General features: G+C 37.7%; 1 protein-coding gene across 3 annotated transcripts in view; it reads left to right on the forward strand.

Annotated features, from left to right (window-relative positions):
• cdc42bpaa (CDC42 binding protein kinase alpha (DMPK-like) a) overlaps positions 1 to 18,339 on the forward strand; it is a 59,350-nt gene that overhangs the window by 36,039 nt on the left and 4,972 nt on the right. The window contains exons 17-39 of one of the 3 annotated variants that reach the window (XM_066669002.1): positions 3,568 to 3,692; positions 3,857 to 3,962; positions 4,243 to 4,391; positions 4,519 to 4,610; positions 4,717 to 4,793; positions 5,193 to 5,231; positions 7,577 to 7,696; positions 7,778 to 7,861; positions 7,972 to 8,077; positions 9,240 to 9,376; positions 9,481 to 9,620; positions 9,748 to 9,829; positions 10,578 to 10,797; positions 11,366 to 11,428; positions 11,691 to 12,284; positions 12,389 to 12,486; positions 13,206 to 13,290; positions 13,511 to 13,634; positions 13,767 to 13,884; positions 14,110 to 14,289; positions 14,812 to 14,929; positions 15,166 to 15,329; positions 17,036 to 17,110. In XM_066669002.1, coding sequence (XP_066525099.1) covers positions 3,568 to 3,692; positions 3,857 to 3,962; positions 4,243 to 4,391; positions 4,519 to 4,610; positions 4,717 to 4,793; positions 5,193 to 5,231; positions 7,577 to 7,696; positions 7,778 to 7,861; positions 7,972 to 8,077; positions 9,240 to 9,376; positions 9,481 to 9,620; positions 9,748 to 9,829; positions 10,578 to 10,797; positions 11,366 to 11,428; positions 11,691 to 12,284; positions 12,389 to 12,486; positions 13,206 to 13,290; positions 13,511 to 13,634; positions 13,767 to 13,884; positions 14,110 to 14,289; positions 14,812 to 14,929; positions 15,166 to 15,329; positions 17,036 to 17,110 — 3,096 coding nt within the window. The remainder of the gene's footprint in view (positions 1 to 3,567; positions 3,693 to 3,856; positions 3,963 to 4,242; positions 4,392 to 4,518; positions 4,611 to 4,716; positions 4,794 to 5,192; positions 5,232 to 7,576; positions 7,697 to 7,777; positions 7,862 to 7,971; positions 8,078 to 9,239; positions 9,377 to 9,480; positions 9,621 to 9,747; positions 9,830 to 10,577; positions 10,798 to 11,365; positions 11,429 to 11,690; positions 12,285 to 12,388; positions 12,487 to 13,205; positions 13,291 to 13,510; positions 13,635 to 13,766; positions 13,885 to 14,109; positions 14,290 to 14,811; positions 14,930 to 15,165; positions 15,330 to 17,035; positions 17,111 to 18,339) is intronic. The other 2 variants (XM_066668987.1, XM_066668994.1) reach the window with 2 other exon arrangements.

The raw sequence follows: 18,339 nt of genomic DNA on the forward strand, positions 1-18,339 counted from the left end.
TGGCTTATGTTGTTTACTGCAGGATCATACTGTGATCATATTACCCAGGTATAAATTACAGTTAAATGGTCAGAGTCAAACATGAATAACAAATGTTGATGTAGATGCAAAATATCTGTGCAGACAGATTTTATTGTGCCATTCTAGAGGTTGTGTGACTCACTACATTGCCAGATAGCTCTTTCTCTGAGAGGATGTTCTGGCGTCTGAAAGCCTGGCTGCTGCTGCAGCAGTTCAAAGGCAGTAAGTGTTGGTGCAGAGAGTGTTGTCTTATTAACTCCCATAAATGGTATCTTCTTACATCCCCACCCCTCTGCATTTGCTCCCATGGCTCATCCTAGCTTGTTTCTCAAATCAAACAGCTGTTTTTACTCTCAAGTATATGGCACAGCCATTTACAGAAGGCTTTATTGAACAGGGTTATATTAAATCTGAATGTCAATATATGTCAAAAGAATGTCAAAATTTGGATAGTGCAGAAGTTTTGATATTGTTTTATATAATTTTCTGTGGTTTGGTGAAACAGAGAAACACTGTCTACACCACTTTCAATATCTTTTGAAGAATGTTCTAGCAGAGCTTGTTTGGGCTCTAGTTGAGTATAACAAACATGTCAGCATATTTAGTGGACATTGTTCGGTAGCCTCAGCTTGTGTAAGCAAAATAAATAGCAAAAAAAAAAACAAAAAAAACATTGGAATAACCATGAGCAACCTACTCTGTTCAGAATGTCTTTCTGAGTGCACTTAAAACATGAAAGGTTTGGAATAACTTATCTGTAATCACTGTGGCAGAACTGCACTAGACTTTGAAGTGAGCACAGAATCCTCTGAATTCCAAAGCCAATTGTGGCCAGCCGGCAGACATGTTTACAGCAGATAGACAGAACTATGACACAGCAGACTTGTGTATGAATGAGAATATGTCTGTTTGAAATCAGGGCTTTAATGGCACTCCTGCTCTGAGTATCATTCACACACAGGCTTTGTAAGCTGCTATGCTCACCATCCCACTTCTGTAAAAAACCAAAACTGAGGTGTTCCCCTTCTTTCACTTGTTTTGACTACATGAGAACTAGCAGTCTACATGGGTGCTTAAACAGGATATATGAATAAATTACATAAAGATAGTATGCAGCATGCTGATGTTGGCAGTCATTATGGACATTTTTACACTAGAGCTTTTTTCTGGACTTGGGTCCACATGATTGGCGACTTTGGTATGTCAAGTAGGGCTGTCCCGAATACCATTTTTAGGGCTTTGGAGCTTCAGCCGGGATTTTTGGTGAATATTCGTATATTCAGGGAGTGGAGTGGTGTATATTGTTGTCATTAACAAAATCCACTTCCAACCCCTGCTTCACTTTTAGGCTTCACTTGCACAAAGCCTTTTATGTTGATAAGCCTGAATATGGGTGGTGTGGGGAGAGCACTGTTTTACTGCTAGAGAGCCTGAATGCGGGTAGAGAAGAGCGTTGCCTTTATTAATAGCTCCATTTATCCAAAAGAAACGGAATACCTTAATCTCAAAATTTGGCCAGCCCTATTGTTCAGAAAATCATCGCCCGCTTTAAAATTAAGATTGCACTGCCACTCCCAGCATGGCTCCTCTCGCTGAGTCGTTCGCTAACTCGTGCATGCATGGTGCCACTAAGGGCACAGAGTGTACACAAATAAACCAGAGCTTTGGGGTCAGTCCTGATGTCAAGCGTGAAAGCTGTTTTCGAAACTGGGACCGGTCCAGAGTGTGGAAGCTATCCTGCTATGCTGGATGTGAGGCTGCATGGTTGGTTAATTTTGTAACATGACACCTTTGACTTGTCCTGTTACTTCTCATTGCCATGTCCAAAACAACACTTTCCAAAAACTGAAGCAAGGAAACTGTAATGAGCTCAAGTGTGCCTAGTGCATGTACTGAGTGCACAGAAAAAACAGCACATCTCGCACTGGCCTGCATGGCTAAAAATCTCATATGTGAAGGGCTAGTTATTTGTGGGGCTCCTGCATGATGAAAAGCTATGTTCCTCACCTAAAGGCATCTAATCTAACCCAACACAGGATGTGAAATCACGAGAAGCAACACACTCTGTAGCGATGGAGTATGTTGAAAATAATGAGCAGAGGACAAATCTTGGAGATATAACATTTTTCTGGCTCTGTTTGAATCCCTGATACATTTTCACAACTTTTGCTATGTTTCCAGTTTGTAAAAATACCACCAGGTATACGCAAGTTTCTTAAGCCCAGTTCTGACAAATGGCTCACAAAATGTCTCATTCCTTCTCCCTTTATTTCATCAGGAATAAAATGTATGATTTTCCTCTTTGGTCCAATCTAGGACAACAGAACTAAAAAATATAAACACACTGTTAACCTCGTGGTCTAGATCAGTGGATATCAAACTGTGGTACATGAAGCACCAAGAGCTGGTATACTAAATGACATAGAAAATCAGTTCATGTTTTTAAAGTTTTCATGTGTAAATTATGTAATGTTTCACAGTTTGTTTTTTTAATTATGCCCCAATAAAATTAGTTTGTGTTAATGAATGAATAAATAAATAAATAAATAAATAAAACGAGCTATGCATACACCGTAGTTGATTACATCTGTAAGGAAATGGGGGTACAATGTTACCCCAATCTTTTCCAGGGAGGGAATGCCATCCCACAATTTTTAGAGAAATCCATGTAAAGAAAAACCCAGCTTCAGTTGCTTACTGGACGTAAACAATTTGGAAATGGTTACAGAAAGGGCAAAGCAGAAATGAGAAAAACAAGCTGAAGACCAAGCCCGAGGTATACTCTGGAGGACTAAATCCAGAAGCACAAAAATAGAAGGAAACAAAGTGAGAATTCTGTCCTTGTGAAGACAGCGACCTTCTGCAGTGCTCAGCTGAACAACATGGTTTAACACAGGGCAACTATTAAAATTAAGACAAATTTTTACTTGACAGTGGGTTTAAAAATTTGAGATTCACTTCTCTAGGTAATGCAGTTCCCCTGTGGTTACTGCATTTTGTGTACACTTAAGGTCTTTTGTCTTAATGGTATCAAGACCTTCCTCACTGAATTCAAGAAGTTCTGCTGTCTGAAACATGCTGCGTTATGGTGTGTCCCTTAACCCTTTTTCTGGCCACATTCCACTGGACCTCTTGAGTCTTCCTGCCTATGTGGATGATTCTTTGTTGTTATGGAAACAAAACAATCTGCTGCGCTCCAGTCAAGACCAGATAAATTCCAGTCTTCTGTCACCTGATTGGCTAAATGCAGTGTAGTGTTAACGTTAATTTTTTTATTAATTAAGATTTCCCCATGCACAGCCCAGCATGCAGCATGACGTGACAAAGTTCCATCTTGAAATGAATTGGATGTAGCAAGAAAATTGCAGTTGGAAGTGTACCTTTAGAGCTGTTTAGGCCAGTCAGTGCTTTTACTGTTCTCTGTATCTCTTTATAGCAACCTAAATTATTGATGTTTCAATTTCATACAGTGATTTAATGCAGTCATTAGGCAAACATATAAAGTGTGGTGGTAATGTCTTTATATCTTTGGGTTTCTACGTTTAGTTGACAAATTCGTATGAAAAGCTGACCTGTAGTCACAAGCAGCTGGAGGAGGAAATGAAGCAGCTGGCTGATAAGAAAGAGAGTGTGGCTCACTGGGAGGCCCAGATCACGGAGATCATCCAGTGGTGAGTGACAAAAATATTGCTACTCTAAAGCTATTTGGAAAACATTTCATACTCATGTAAAATAACTTTTCCTGATGAATCAGAATCATCTTGAAGGTGATATAGATTCATAATGCCATCTAGTGGTAATGAACGTAAGTGCAGTTATAAACCGTGTCCCATAGGGTGAGTGATGAGAAGGATGCACGGGGCTACCTTCAAGCTCTGGCCACAAAGATGACTGATGAATTGGAATGTCTGAAGGTCACAACTCTTGGAGCACGCTCTATGGTAGTAAAGCTTTCACATTAACATTTACGCTAATACACATTTTCGTTTACATCTTTATATCTGATCTGAATAGTTGATCACCTAAGAGTTTGAACTTTACTCTGAATATTGCTTATAAATGAGAAAATAGGATTTGCATTCATGTGTTCATTTAATTTGACTTCTGAGTTTTAATAGAATAAATGTTGGGCCTGTGTATACAAGAATTAGCTCTAGAAACTATGAAGTTTTTGCCAGCACCATGATAGTAATAACCGTTCTCCACTCTTAACTATGGTAGGACATGCCTTGGAAGATGCGGCGCTTGGCCAAGTTGGACATGTCTGCCCGTCTTGAACTTCAGTCTGCCTTGGATGCAGAGATCAGAGCTAAGCAAATTATTCAAGATGAGCTTAACAAAATCAAATCTGCCAACATGGCCACTGAGTGGTAAGAAACAGTTTCAGATGAGCTACCTTGGATCTTGGAGTGCAAATGAAGAATGCAGTTTTGTTGCCTTAGTGTTGGATTTAAACAATTTTTTTTCTGTTGTTAACTATTATTTTCTCTTCATTAGCAAACTCCAGGAAGCTGAAAAGAAAAATCAAGAACTACAGGTAGAGATCGAAAGACTGAACCGAGAAACAGATGATCTGCGATTGTCTAAGGGTAAACTCACATACTCTCATTGTAAGATGACTTCCAGACAGCAATCCATATTTTTTGACATAGCTTATTATTGTATGTTCTCTATGAATCTATGTTCATGTTGTAGGTGTAAAGCACCAAGATTCACAGAACTCCTTCCTTGCTTTCCTCAACGCTCCAACCTCTGCCTTAGATCAGTTTGATGTAAGTACTGAGAAGTCATTGGGCTCTTAATTTTGTTCTTGCAATATTTCTAGATGATTTACCTTTTATTCCTATTTAATTACTTTTTGTACTTAAATCTTTTTTGAGTTTATCAAACAAAGTACACATTTTTCCTGTTAGAAATGCTTCAGTTCATCAATTCATCTTCCCTGTAGCTTATTCCTGTGATTGTGATGTGTACTCTCTGATTATTACCTTAAAAAAATAATAATTATAATTTAAAAAATGATATATATATATATATATATATATATATATATATATATATATATATATATATATATATATATATATACATATATATATATATATATATATATATATATATAATTTTTTTTCTTTTATTATCTTTTCTTTTATTTTTATTTTTTCTTAAAGCGATCCCCTGCCTGTGGCCCAGCCAGCAAAGGCAGATGTGTAAGCTCACCTTTTTATGGTGGTGTATTTGACATTCTGGGTTTTTTTTTTTTCTTTTTTTTTTTTCTTTTTTTTTTTTTTATATGCAAGATGCAAGAATGTGCATTGTGTGCATGACTGTTTTTGCATGAGTCTACACTTGGATTGTATTATATATAGTTTTGTGCATTCTTCGGTTTGTTTCCACGTTCATTTTTTTCTTTTCACGTTTCTGTGCTTGTGAAACGTCTGGGATCCTATCCATGGGTTGTAGTCACATGATTTTTTAGTTCATAAATGTATCTTATACACAGCTTCTCTCCCACAAAACCCAGAAACACACGGCCCCTTTGGCATCAGTATGTCCCACAGTTTAGCATAATCAGAAAAAAGAAAGATAAACTCTGTTTAGCCATAGAATCTAATAGAAAACTGTTAGTATGTTGGACTCCAGTGCATTTTGCTGCTCTTCTGATCAAATCTGAGTGAGTTATTCATGCACAGCTAATATACAAGCTTCAGTAATGATGTTATTTCACTCGTTTTAGTGTGTAAGAGACTACAGACACAAGCCACATATTCTTTTGTTGCATGTTTTTATCCCTGTTTACAGGGTAAATAATCTGAACCCACCGCCCCTGCGCTCTGAGTGTGGAACAGATTCTTTGAGCATAATGTTTTATCACAACCGTCTGCCTAAATTATTCCCTGTTTGAAATTGAGTGATCAGTGAGAGGTGTCTCTAAGCTGCTGCAAAGGCGAGGCCAAATTCCAAATATTTCCTTACACTCTCCATAGGGCAGAGTTTTGGTCATAAAATAACCGTTTCTGCCCTCACGTAGCGCGTTGTATGTTGAAAAATGTAGTGAGCTATGAGTCTCTCTTTGTCATGTCAAATTAGCACCAAATTAAGTGCAGCATTAATAGATTTATTATCTATAATGTGCATAATGTGGGGAGCATGGTGCGATTTTGGAATGTGGCCCGAACACCTCTCTACTCACTGAAACACACAAACAGCTCTGTTTACAAATGTGTCAATGATTCATATACTTATATCTCTTTCATTTTAACATCTAAATGAGAACTAAAAGGTTTGACAGAAATAATAAAACAGTTTAAACGTCACAGTTTTTATTTGAGTATTTTATTTAGTAATGATTATATCCCCAGTGTGACAGCTTCTCTACCTTGTGATATCAGCTGTGGCCCATGGATATAACACACATCTTTGCCACAGTATTATATTCTGTTTCATTTGAAATAGTTTGCTGATTTCCGAGTTTAGGGTTTGAATTATATCTGAGTTCTGCATTTGTATCAAAATAACCGTTCTGTATGTAATGCAGATTTACACATTGTGTGTATGAGTTTTCTGATAAGAATATTAAGATGTGATTAATGTTTTTGTAATGGTTGACATTTGAAAAGCAGTAACTGATATGTGATGCCATTTACATGTCTGTTAGATTGGTGTTGTTTATACATGTGTGCTAAACTGAAGACATTTTCTTACTGTTACTTGATATTATATTGCTTGTTGCCTGCTATACATTCACACTATTTTCTTGTTCACTGCTTGTTTTGGATTTGAATGTTTGTTGTATAAGCATGCTTTGACTCTGAATACGAATATGAATTCATATGAATACTTGAAATGTTTAGCCTAATGATGCTCTAAGGCTTAAAATTTTAGAGTCCTTTTTGTAAAAAATTTGTAAAATCCTATTTTGTAAAAATATATACAGTACAGTGCAAAAGTTTTAGGCACCAGTGATTGAGATTTAAAATGCTAGTTATCTGAGCAGTAAGTGCTTATTTGTTAAAAACAAACAAACAGTGAGTAAAGCACAACATTAGAATAAAACCAAATAACATTATTCCAGTGAGTGTGGTATTCTGTGTGTGAATGTGTTGGTTTAAATTTTTCCAAGTCTCTCCTCGTGGAGTCTTATTTCTCGTATTATTTGAGATTGTGATCCAATACCTAGTTTTACCGGTTAATAATGATTTTAAATGTATGCTGTTGATTTAACAAATTCATGCAAATCAAGGAGAATCTGAGCAAAACACTGTTCTTTAAACTCATTCACACCTACTACTTTATAGAAAAAAAAATCGTATATTTCTTATTTGTTTTATATTATTATTATTTTTTATTTACTATGATTATATATAACTTTATACAAGCACCACGCTTACTGAGAAAGCATTAGCTTAAATATATATAATTATCTTGGGTGCCTAAGACTTCTGCACAGTACTGTACATACACCCACACTCTCACAATGTATAACATTTCAATCATTGGAAACATTTTATTAATGTAAATTTAAAATCAGTGGTCTACCTCTCTACTCCTTTAGATTGACTCCATCGATAACTTCAGCCTGTCCAACACACCATCCAGGGACGAGGACCATAAGTCCCACGTCATGTCTCGCTCTCGTTCTCCTTCCACCACAAGTGACACTGAAACCCTTGAGGTAACTTTTAAAAACAACAGACCACAGTTTTGTGGTGTACTCTGTAGTGATCTTTTTTTTCTGTTTCTGTTTCTATTTCAGCATGTGGATCAGTCACAGAGAGGTACACAGACACCTACCATGAGTTCTTCAGGATACAGTGGCACTAGTATTTCTATACCTAAGGTATGGGTTTGCAGGTTTTCTGCTATTAATAGCTGAATAGAAAATAATAAAACTAGAATTAGCTAATTGCTTACTTAAAAGTGGATATCGTCTTTCATTCTTACCTGCAGCCAAAAGCTCATCAGTTTGTGGTGAAGTCTTTCAACACTCCCACTAAGTGTAATCAGTGCACCTCTTTGATGGTGGGGCTCATTCGACAGGGCTGCACATGTGAAGGTAAGGGATACTAAACCACTGATGTGTTTGATTTTTTTTTTTTTTACCGAAATGCGTTTTCATTGTAATTAAATATATGATCACATTACAGTACTCCTAGCATGGCAACCACAGAATGTTTTGATCCCTTAACAAAGTGACATAAAGAGAATATTTAAACTAAGCATGGTAACCACAGAATGTTTATGATCCCTCAGAAGGGAAATAAAGTGAGAACTACCTTTAAAATTAACTGAAAGGAATAGAGAACAATATTTTAATTTAGTCTGCATTTGGTTTAAAAAAAAACAAAAAAAGTTAACAAAGCCCTCTAAAATATACAGTGATCACAGATTATACATTGACCTAATGAAATTTTTAACAGTAAAAACAAAACTGTTAGTCATCTGATCACTGTGATGTTTCCCCTGCATTTACCCCCGTATGTGCACTAACTGAAAACAATATTAGCTGTTCACAAATGTGATATTTAAATATTTAAACAAAATACTATAATGCATGGTATCATTGCTGCAAAATCAAATATATTAATTCTAAAAGCAAATTGGACAAGTAGGTTTTCCAGCTGTTGGGTTCCTAATTACAAGGTTTGCTGAGAACATGTAACTATCAGAATGAACTTCTTCACCTGCTCATTTCCCCATTGTCAAACCAAATGCCCCTTTCACACATGCATGGTAATCCAGATATGTTCCGGTGTTTACCCGGAGGAGCTGTATGTGTGAACGTGACCACTCGCAACATTCTTCCCGGATCTTACCTGAAGTTTATCCTGCTGGAGCCATAGTAAATGTTCTGGGTAAAGTCCAAGTCTGCACATGTGAGAATGTTGTGGTAAATACTCCGGAGTTTTTCCTGAATGCGCTGTAGAAGCACCGTTTGCCAGGCCTAAATCACATTTCATCTCCCGCTGTGAGCTGCATGTGTGAATGTCCGTTCCAGACTATCTCCAGACCCAATGCTCGGGAGTGCATGTGTGAAAGGGGCAAAAGAAACGTAGAATAAAACTGTAAGTTGAGTGCTTGCAAACCAAAATAGAGGATGACCTTTTTTAAAACCATGATTTCATATTAATTCTGTTTCATTCTGATTCTGTTGTACTTCGATATGATACAACATATGATAGAGCTTCTACTTACCTGTTCTCTTTGTTTTCTTGCAGTCTGTAACTTCTCATGTCACGTGACATGCGCAGACAAAGCCCCTGCAGTTTGCCCTATCCCTCAAGACCAAAAGAAAGGGCCCCTAGGTATTGACCCCCAAAAGGGCATTGGCACAGTTTATGAGGGCCAAGTGAGGGTAAGGATTTTTGCTCCAAGGACATTTGCGCTTTTTTTAAAGGCTTATTGATTGAACTTGTACATTAACAATTTGCTTTCTGAAATCCTTTGACTTTATCTAAGGTACCAAAACTAGCAGGGGTGAAAAAAGGGTGGCAGAAGGCCCTTGCTGTTGTATGTGACTTTAAGCTGTTCCTCTATGATCTAGCGGAGGGCAAGGCTGCTCAGCCCACTGTAGTCGTCAATCAGGTCATTGACATGAGGTCTGTCAACTTTGGGAGAATAAAAGTTTCAGATTGATCTGATCAACTAATATATGTTTCACTACTATTTCTATATCTAATCACTGTATAATTACCATTTCTGAGAGTTGATATCTCTTTTCTACAGGGATGAGGATTTCTCAGTCAGCCCTGTATTAGCATCTGATGTCATCCATGCTAATAGGAAGGACATTCCCTGTATTTTCAGAGTGAGTTTAATTAGATTTAAATTAAGCCTGACATGGTTTTAAAACAAAGTAATTTACTGCTACAGTTTGGATTTATATATTTGCTGGACTGGCCTAGAAGAGGCATTTTCGCTGACTGACTGACTCCTAATATTGAAACGAGCGTGCATGAGTAGGAACTGTTAGTCCAGCCATATTTCACAGAGAGAACTTAAAGGCAACATTTACACAAAAAATTAAAAATCTACAAAATGTTCTTGGTGTTCTTTGTTCTTTGGTGGTAGATCATCTAGTATTTATTTTTAAACGAAATGAATAAGAAAACACCAATGTTGGTGTTGTATATTATGAACAAAACGTTTTGCTCTTTTTTCATTTCTGCATTTATTAGTCCTGCCCATATTTTCGGTACAAAACAATCACATAATAAAAACCACATGTAACAAAGACATTAATACGAAGTACCAAAGCTTCTCCAGACCTTTAAATGACGAGGCTTTCCTGTTTTTGAAAGTCCAGAAACACCTCTGTGTCAATGGCTCTATGCCGGTCTGGCAAAACTAGGCTTGCCTTGTTTCTTTTTGCCCTTGTTCATATTTTAGCTACAAAACGTGTAAATGACACAGTGACTGTGATTTAAGTGAGGTAAAGAATTGAGGTAAAGCTTGAGAATGTTGAGGTAAAGATTTAAGTGAGGTAAAGAGTTGTTTGAGAATGTTATTATCACCTGGTCTGGTTCCAGAGTTTTGATGCAGTTTTTCCACTGCAGGTAACAGCATCTCAGCTGTCTGCTTCTAGCAGTAAGAAGTGTTCCATCCTGGTCCTGACAGACAGTGATCAAGACAAGAATAAGTGGGTGGGTGTACTGAATGAGCTGCACCGTCTTCTAAAGAAGAACAAGTTGAAGGAGCGCTTTGTCTACGTCCCTAAAGAAGCTTATGACAGCACACTGCCTCTCATCAAAACCACTCAGTCTGCTGCTATTATAGGTATTCTTTACTTCAGAATAGGACTGAGAATAGTCAAGCACTGTTAAGTATCCCACAAAGTCCTAGTACAGTGGTTCTCAAACTGTGGTACGTGTACCACTGCTGGTACGTGAAGCATCCTAGGGTGGAATGACAAATGAAAATTTACTACATTTCCTGAAAAAGGAATTATTGAATGATTGAAATTGTTTGATGTGTAACTTATACATTGTTTGTGTTTTCATAATTCTGTGAATACAAAATTAGTGAGATTTAAACACATTTGTATAGTCTCCTCCACTGTACGGCTAGTCTCAGCCTTTTCACTAAAATGTTAAGCGGTAAATGCATATGTATTCCTACTGTGTACATGTTTTGAGTGTGTGTGTGGGTGTTTCTGGGATATTATTTATAGGTCGGATTGATAATGGTGGTACTTTGTCTAGAAAGTTTGAGAACCTAGTAGATGTTTCTTCATTGTATTACGCATATTATATCCAGTTAATTCTAACTAGACAAAACCACATATTTGTTGCCTATTTATTGTTTGTTTGTCATATATCAAGTTTTGTTTTCTTTTTTTCAACAGACCATGAAAGAATTGCCCTGGGTAATGAGGAGGGCCTCTATGTCATTCATGTCACCAAAGATGGTAAGCTTTTAGTGGTGCAATGATTCATTACTTTTTTTGATGCATCATTTAAACTGTTGTAAATGTGGACGCATTATTCATAAAAGGTTATACAAAATACTCATGGCAAGCAGACTGTACTGAAGTCTAAATAACTGAGTGCTCATGCCCTCCAGTTACCTCAAAAATTTTCAGCCATTTTACACCTTATGCAAAATCTGTGATATTTTTCTTTTTGTTCATTGTTACTTTATTGAAGCATTTCTTATGCTCTTATTCACAGAGATCATCAAGGTAGGAGATAATAAAAAGGTCCACCATATTGACCTGATCTCTTCAGAGCAGCTGCTAGCTGTCATCTCTGGCCGCAATCGCCATGTGCGTCTCTTTCCCATGGCTGCTTTGGACGACCGTGACACAGACTTCTACAAGCTGCCAGAGACTAGGGGGTGTCAGACTTTGGTCTCTGGTGTAGTAAGGCATGGAGCTCTGACCTGCCTGTGTGTGGCTATGAAGAAACAGGTCATCTGCTATGAACTCATCAAGAGTAAAACGCGTCACCGGAAGTTAAGGGAGTTCCAGGTGCCCAGTGTGGTTCAGTGGATGGCCCTGCAGGGTGACAAGTTATGCGTTGGTTACCAGGCTGGCTTCCTACGCTATAATCTGCAGGGAGATGGGCCTTCCATAAACCTGCTCCATCCAGAGGATCACACGCTGGCTTTCATTGGACAGCTGGGGCTGGATGCACTGTGTGCTGTGGAAATCTCCAGTAAAGAGCTGCTCTTGTGCTTTAGCAGTATAGGGGTTTATGTGGACTGCCAAGGCAGGCGCTCACGGCAACAGGAGCTAATGTGGCCAGCTGTGCCTACTGCCTGTTGTAAGTTCTCTGTACACTGATACCATGGCAAATTATCTTTCAGCAGTCTACTTATCACTACTGGAGTTGATATTGAGAGAGTTTTTGTGTGTTTTTTCATGCAGGTTATAATGCACCTTATTTGTCGGTATACAGTGAGAATGCTGTGGATGTGTTTGATGTGAACACCATGGAGTGGATACAGACCATTCCATTGAAAAAGGTAGATGTTCAGCCCTTGCACATTGCACTGCCTCAATGACTGAAAAAGAAACTCTGTGGTCTTAAGGGCTAGACTTTTTCTTTTGCAGTTTCCATGAAACATGAGACTCATTCTTCCCATGTGCAATGTAAGGTGCAGGAAGCGAAATGGGTAGATTATATGCAGAATGCATTTCTCTCCCTTGTGTATGTGCATTAGAGGAAAGGTTGCACTAAAAGTAAACCTAGGAAGATTTTGCATATGTCTGTCATTGTATATTTCAGTTAATTTATAAATTTACTAATTAGCGCAACTTCTGGATGCTAGTTTTAAAAGTCTTCCTTAAAGCCTCTGGGAACACATTTGCATATATTGAATTATTTGTATAATACTAAACTTGAGTGTTATGCAAAGCATTCAGCAAGGTTTAAACAAACCACAAAGCGGAAATATGATAAAACACCAAAATGCTCTCGTCTATCTTCTCTAAGAAAGGTGTGGGTGTGGTCTTAATATTATAATGAAAGTGCATGACTGACAGCCTTTTTAATACATAGATAAAACAAGCCCAGGTTTTACTGCCAATTCTACAGCGATAGAGACACGTATAAGTCATTGTGAAGATATTTATAAAAAATTATTTGTTGGCCCCGAGTAGACCGATTGGCTTTAATAGAAAGAAAGCTCAAATGTAGTTTCCCAGGATGTTTGTTGATGCTGTGGTTTCATTCTGTGCTTAGGTTCATCCTCTGAATACTGATGGCTCGTTGAACTTGCTAGGGCTAGAGACAGTGCGGCTCATCTATTTTAAAAACAAGACAGCTGGTAAGAATCCTATATGCAATTATATGTATGTAAAAATAATATGTTCAATAGGGTAACTGCGTTTCCATATAAAGTCATTCTTATTGTGTTCCAATAATTCATTTAGAACAATTTGTTGTTATTCTAGTTGGGACTGAGAGTGAGGTAATCGTATGATTCTTGTTAATCCATTAATTAAATTGTAATTGTAAGACTGTACTTATACGATCATCTAACGCAGAGGGAGACGAGCTGGTGGTTCCTGAGACATCTGATAACAGCAGGAAGCAGATGGTGCGTAGTATGACAAGCAAACGGCGCTTTTCATTCCAAGTGCCGGAGGAGGAGAGGCTGCAGCAGCGGAGGTGATGGAACTGAAGATTCTGGAAACACTTAGTTTTACTGCACTACCTGCATATTTGTTGTGTAAACTTTTCAAATGGATTCAGTTGCCTAACAATTGAGATCAAATTCATCTTTGCTTTGTTGTCTATTAGAGAAATGCTTAGAGATCCTGAGATGAGGAATAAGTTGATCTCAAATCCAACAAATTTCAATCATGTCGTACATATGGGTCCAGGTGATGGAATCCAAATACTTAAAGATTTACCAATGGTAAGAACAGCAAAGCAGTGGTGATAAATCTTTCCTTTCCTTCCTCTTCCTTTATTTAATTATCATGTCTTTGTAGTAATTATTTATTTTGTGCATGCTGGGAATCACTCCCCCACCACCCACACTCTCCCTGCTTTCTTTTCTCGTGAATTTTCTCATACATGACATCTTCCTCCATCTCTTATTCGCTTTAACTACCATGGTCTGCTCACTCTTGTGCTATAGCCAGGGTCTCCTCTTCCCTCTCCCCACCTGCGCCTCATCTCCACCCCTACCAGTTTTGAGCATGTCTATCACATGACTGTCACCTCTGCTGGCAACTTCCTCTCCCAGGACTCCCCTCTCTCTTCCCACTCCCCATCATTAAGCTCTGTACCAGGAACTCCTGTCTCGATTTGCTCTCTGGTAGGACCAAGACACTTCACTCAAATAATTTACCTACATATAATTGCATGCACGACTCATTCTTCATTTCTTTGAGCCATCCAATGAAACCTTTGATTATTAGCTTCATTGCATGCCTTAGTCATTTATTTTTCTTCTTGTTCTGAAATGTTCAAAAATGTTTTATATGTGATTGGTATAACCCTAGATTCCATGAATGAATCATAACGAATGATTTTAAAGTGTGTGTGATTGTGCACTATAATGGTATAATTTTAAAATTACAAAAACAGAATATCTAAAAATGACACACATGCCAATACTGTTAAACTTTCAAAGGCAAATTTAACATTTGCCAGATAAACCCATAATGTAAGTTATACTTTCCTTATTGTTGAAAATGGCCCAACAAATTTATCAGAACTATTAAAATCAGGGTGTTTTTTAGTATAATATATTTATTTTCCTCCATTTTAGAAGTATTTTGGAAGTTTTTTTTTTAGTCCTAACCACCATTATATTGCATCTCCTTGTTCTGTGCAGAATGTGCGTCCTCAGGAGGGCCGTGGAGTGTTAGGTGGTTCTGTCAGCATCCCCTCCATCACTAAGGCCAGACCTGAGCCTGGCCGCTCCATGAGTGCCAGCAGTGGCCTTGGCACACGTAAGTGTTGAGGCTCCATTACAGAAGGGTACAAAGAAACATGCTCAGAGCTACGGTATATGACCAAAAATAAGAGGAGAATATTGAAAATTCTAATACAAAATAATATAATTTTTAAGTTTTTCAGTTAAAGAGTTTTTCATTAAAATTCATGATTATTATTCAAAGTAAAACATAATACTGAACATTATTTAAACAAAAATGAGCAAATAAATGATGTGCCCTTTTCTTTAAAGGTTCATCCTCCCAGAATGGCAGTGCCCTGAGGCGTGAATTTTCTAGTGGAAGTTATGGCTCCACCAAGCGGCAGACGATGACCTCGCCTTCTGAGGGTTCACTCTCATCCGGTGGGGGTATGGACTGCGGGGGTGATGCCCCCCTCTCCCAGTTTGACAGAGAGGTATGTGATAATGCCATGGGGAGACACTGAATGCAAGTTTGTGGTGCTGACCTATCAAGAACAATAGATTATATCTCTAGAGTGTTAAGTGTTTCAGAAATTACAATTCATAATTGTGTAATAAGTGCGGTTTTTATGCATTTGTGTATGGAATCTCTTAAACTTGACTTTCAGAAGGCTGTTAACAGGTAACTTTTTCCACCACAGAATTCTTTGCTTGAATCTAATTTGCACTTGGCAGTAGTAACAGGTTACACGGAAAAAACAATTTAAGCATAGTTTATTTTGATGCAAATATGTGCATTATTTGATCAAATTATGTACACATTTGAATTATTTGAATCACAATACAATATTTGTTTAACAAGATTTTACATTGCATTGGATTAAGTCACATCTAGAAATATACTTGTTTTAAAGCCACTGCCCACTCATTATACCTTTCTTCCAACTATTATCTGTATATTTTTTATTATAAATTTGTTCAAAGTGACAACACAAAGATTGTGTTGTAGCTTTTGTTTGCTCTCCTGTTAGATTTTGTTTGGACAGGACTAAATGTATCTTACATAACATCAGGTCTGCCAGAGAAACAATTAAATGTAGCATTACATAATAGTGGGGCGGCACGGTGACGCAGCAGGTAGTGTCGCAGTCACACAGCTCCAGGGGCCTGGAGGTTGTGGGTTCGATTGCCGCTCTGGGTGACTGTCTGTGAGGAGTTGGTGTGTTCTCCCCGTGTCTGCGTGAGTTTCCTCCGGGTGCTCCGGTTTCCTCCCACAGTCCAAAAACACATGTTGGTAGGTGGATTGGCGACTCAAAAAAAAGTGTCTGTAGGTGCCTTTAAAGGACTGGTGCAGCCTCCAGGGTGTATTCTTGCACTGAGCCCAATGATTCCGACCCACTGCGACCCTGAACTGGATAAACAGTTACAGATAATGAATGAATCAATACATAATAGTCACTTACCTCGATAAAGACACTGTCTTCCAGCACATTGAGCCTGTTGAGTTATCAGGGGACATTTGTAATGATTTCCTCTGATTAAACTCATGCATTCAGACCACATTAAAAGTACTGTAGTACGAGTGAGATTATCCTCTGCAGCCCCCAACTCCAGCCCTGCTGCCCTCTGCTGACAGGTCGCTTCCGCCCAATATTTGCTGTACATTGGTAGCATAGAAAATGGGTCCTCACCACAATGTTACGGGGTTAGAGTGTGTCTCTATTCTTCCAATTATAGACTACTTTTTTGCTGGCCACCTCAGTCATTTTGCAATTTAACTGAACTTCACAATTTTGAGCAGGCGGAAGACAGTTTTGGAGCCTTTAGTACTATGAAACTAAAGATACTTGGATAGATATTGAATTACTATGCATTTGTTGTGCCATAACTTTAAAATGATCCTACTTTTATATACTTAAAAACGAGTGGACTGTGGTTTTAGGGCATGGTATTGTTTGAAACAATTTCTGTTGTACATTGTCAGGTCAAAGCATCTATTTCACCACTCTTTACAATAGCTCCTGCATTTCCTTCCCCACGCTTTATGCACGCATTGAGTGATGTGAAGTGATACCAAAGCAAAGAGATGTTCTGCCACTAGCAATCTCAACACACACACTCACTCTCACACTGCATCCTGTTCTACCGCATGGTGTGCGGACTCCATTTTGATGTATGGTCGATGTGTAACTCTCTGTAGTGGCAGGCAGTTTCACCCGCAGGCAAGACCCCTGATGTGAAAAGGGCTTTAAGGACCCTGATTAGTAAAATAAAGGTAAAAACCAACAGCAGAACATTACCCAACTACCCCTTATATATATGTATATGTCAATCTTACCCCAAGATAAGCATCTAGACTAGTAGTGCTCTGTGGTCTTAGTAGAGCTCTTCATGGGTTTATTCAGACCTGAAAACCTGAAGATTAACATGTTGCACAGTTAAGATTCCAAACATTCAGTTTTGTTGTTTTACTTCATCTACAATAATTGATTAACTTACTGATAAAAGTTTAAGGAGATTATTATTGAAAAATCATCCTAAACTATTAAACTTGAAAATTAATCATAGAAAGTCATTAAGGCACAGTCGTCAGAATGGTCTTCTATGGAAAATAAAGTTTGCTTATGAAGATTTTTAATTTTATTTTTACTTTGTTGAATATAGACACACAAATTGGCATCTCAAACAACCTACTTTGTTAGGTAACCTACTTTCTGACCTTTACATTTGCTACTCTGCGTATAGTAGTAGCACTTGATTTACAGTGTTCCAAATTGTAGATCAAACTCCTTCCCAAAACCCCCCAAAATGATTAAAATGTAAAAAAAGTTTTAGCTTAACTAAAACGTAAACACCCACAAATCTTTTAATAATCCTTCTTCATAAACACATGAAAGTATGATAGAAAAGTAAGAAAAAAAAGTAAATTATGTACATTTATTTCAAAATTTATGGTAGATCATTTAGCCAGTTTGATCACAGCTAATACACACAAATCAACCCCAATACCGCCAGTAGGGTTAAATTTCCAAATTATTTTTGGAAATGCTGATGCAAGTATATGATAATTGCAAACTGAGGATATATTTATTTATTTAGTTAATTAATTTAACTAAATTTAACAAATTTTGTTAGTCACCAGTCATTGAGACGAGCCTCAGTTTGGTCAGTTTTCCAAAATAATGTGACTGCCCAATGTCTACTTTTACTTTAGATTTAGGGTAAACTAAGGGAATGCCCCATGTTTGAAAAAATATAGATAGACATGGTTTGCACAAGTGGTAAGTAGCTTATGCCTGCATTGAAAGAGAAGGCTTTAATTATTATAATTCAAACTTTATTTAGGTTGGGTCTATCTGGTACCAATTAAGACCTCTAGTCCAGAGCACTCTCCCAGGTTCATTAGAAGCTCTCTGTATAATGTGCTGTGATGTGTAGGACCAAGGTGCTCTGAGCGTACGGCTGATGAACTTATTGGAACTGGATGTGCATTTAAATTTGATT

This window comes from Hoplias malabaricus, chromosome 1 (genome assembly GCF_029633855.1).
Source record: "Hoplias malabaricus isolate fHopMal1 chromosome 1, fHopMal1.hap1, whole genome shotgun sequence".
In the NCBI taxonomy this organism is placed as follows: Eukaryota; Metazoa; Chordata; class Actinopteri; order Characiformes; family Erythrinidae; genus Hoplias; species Hoplias malabaricus.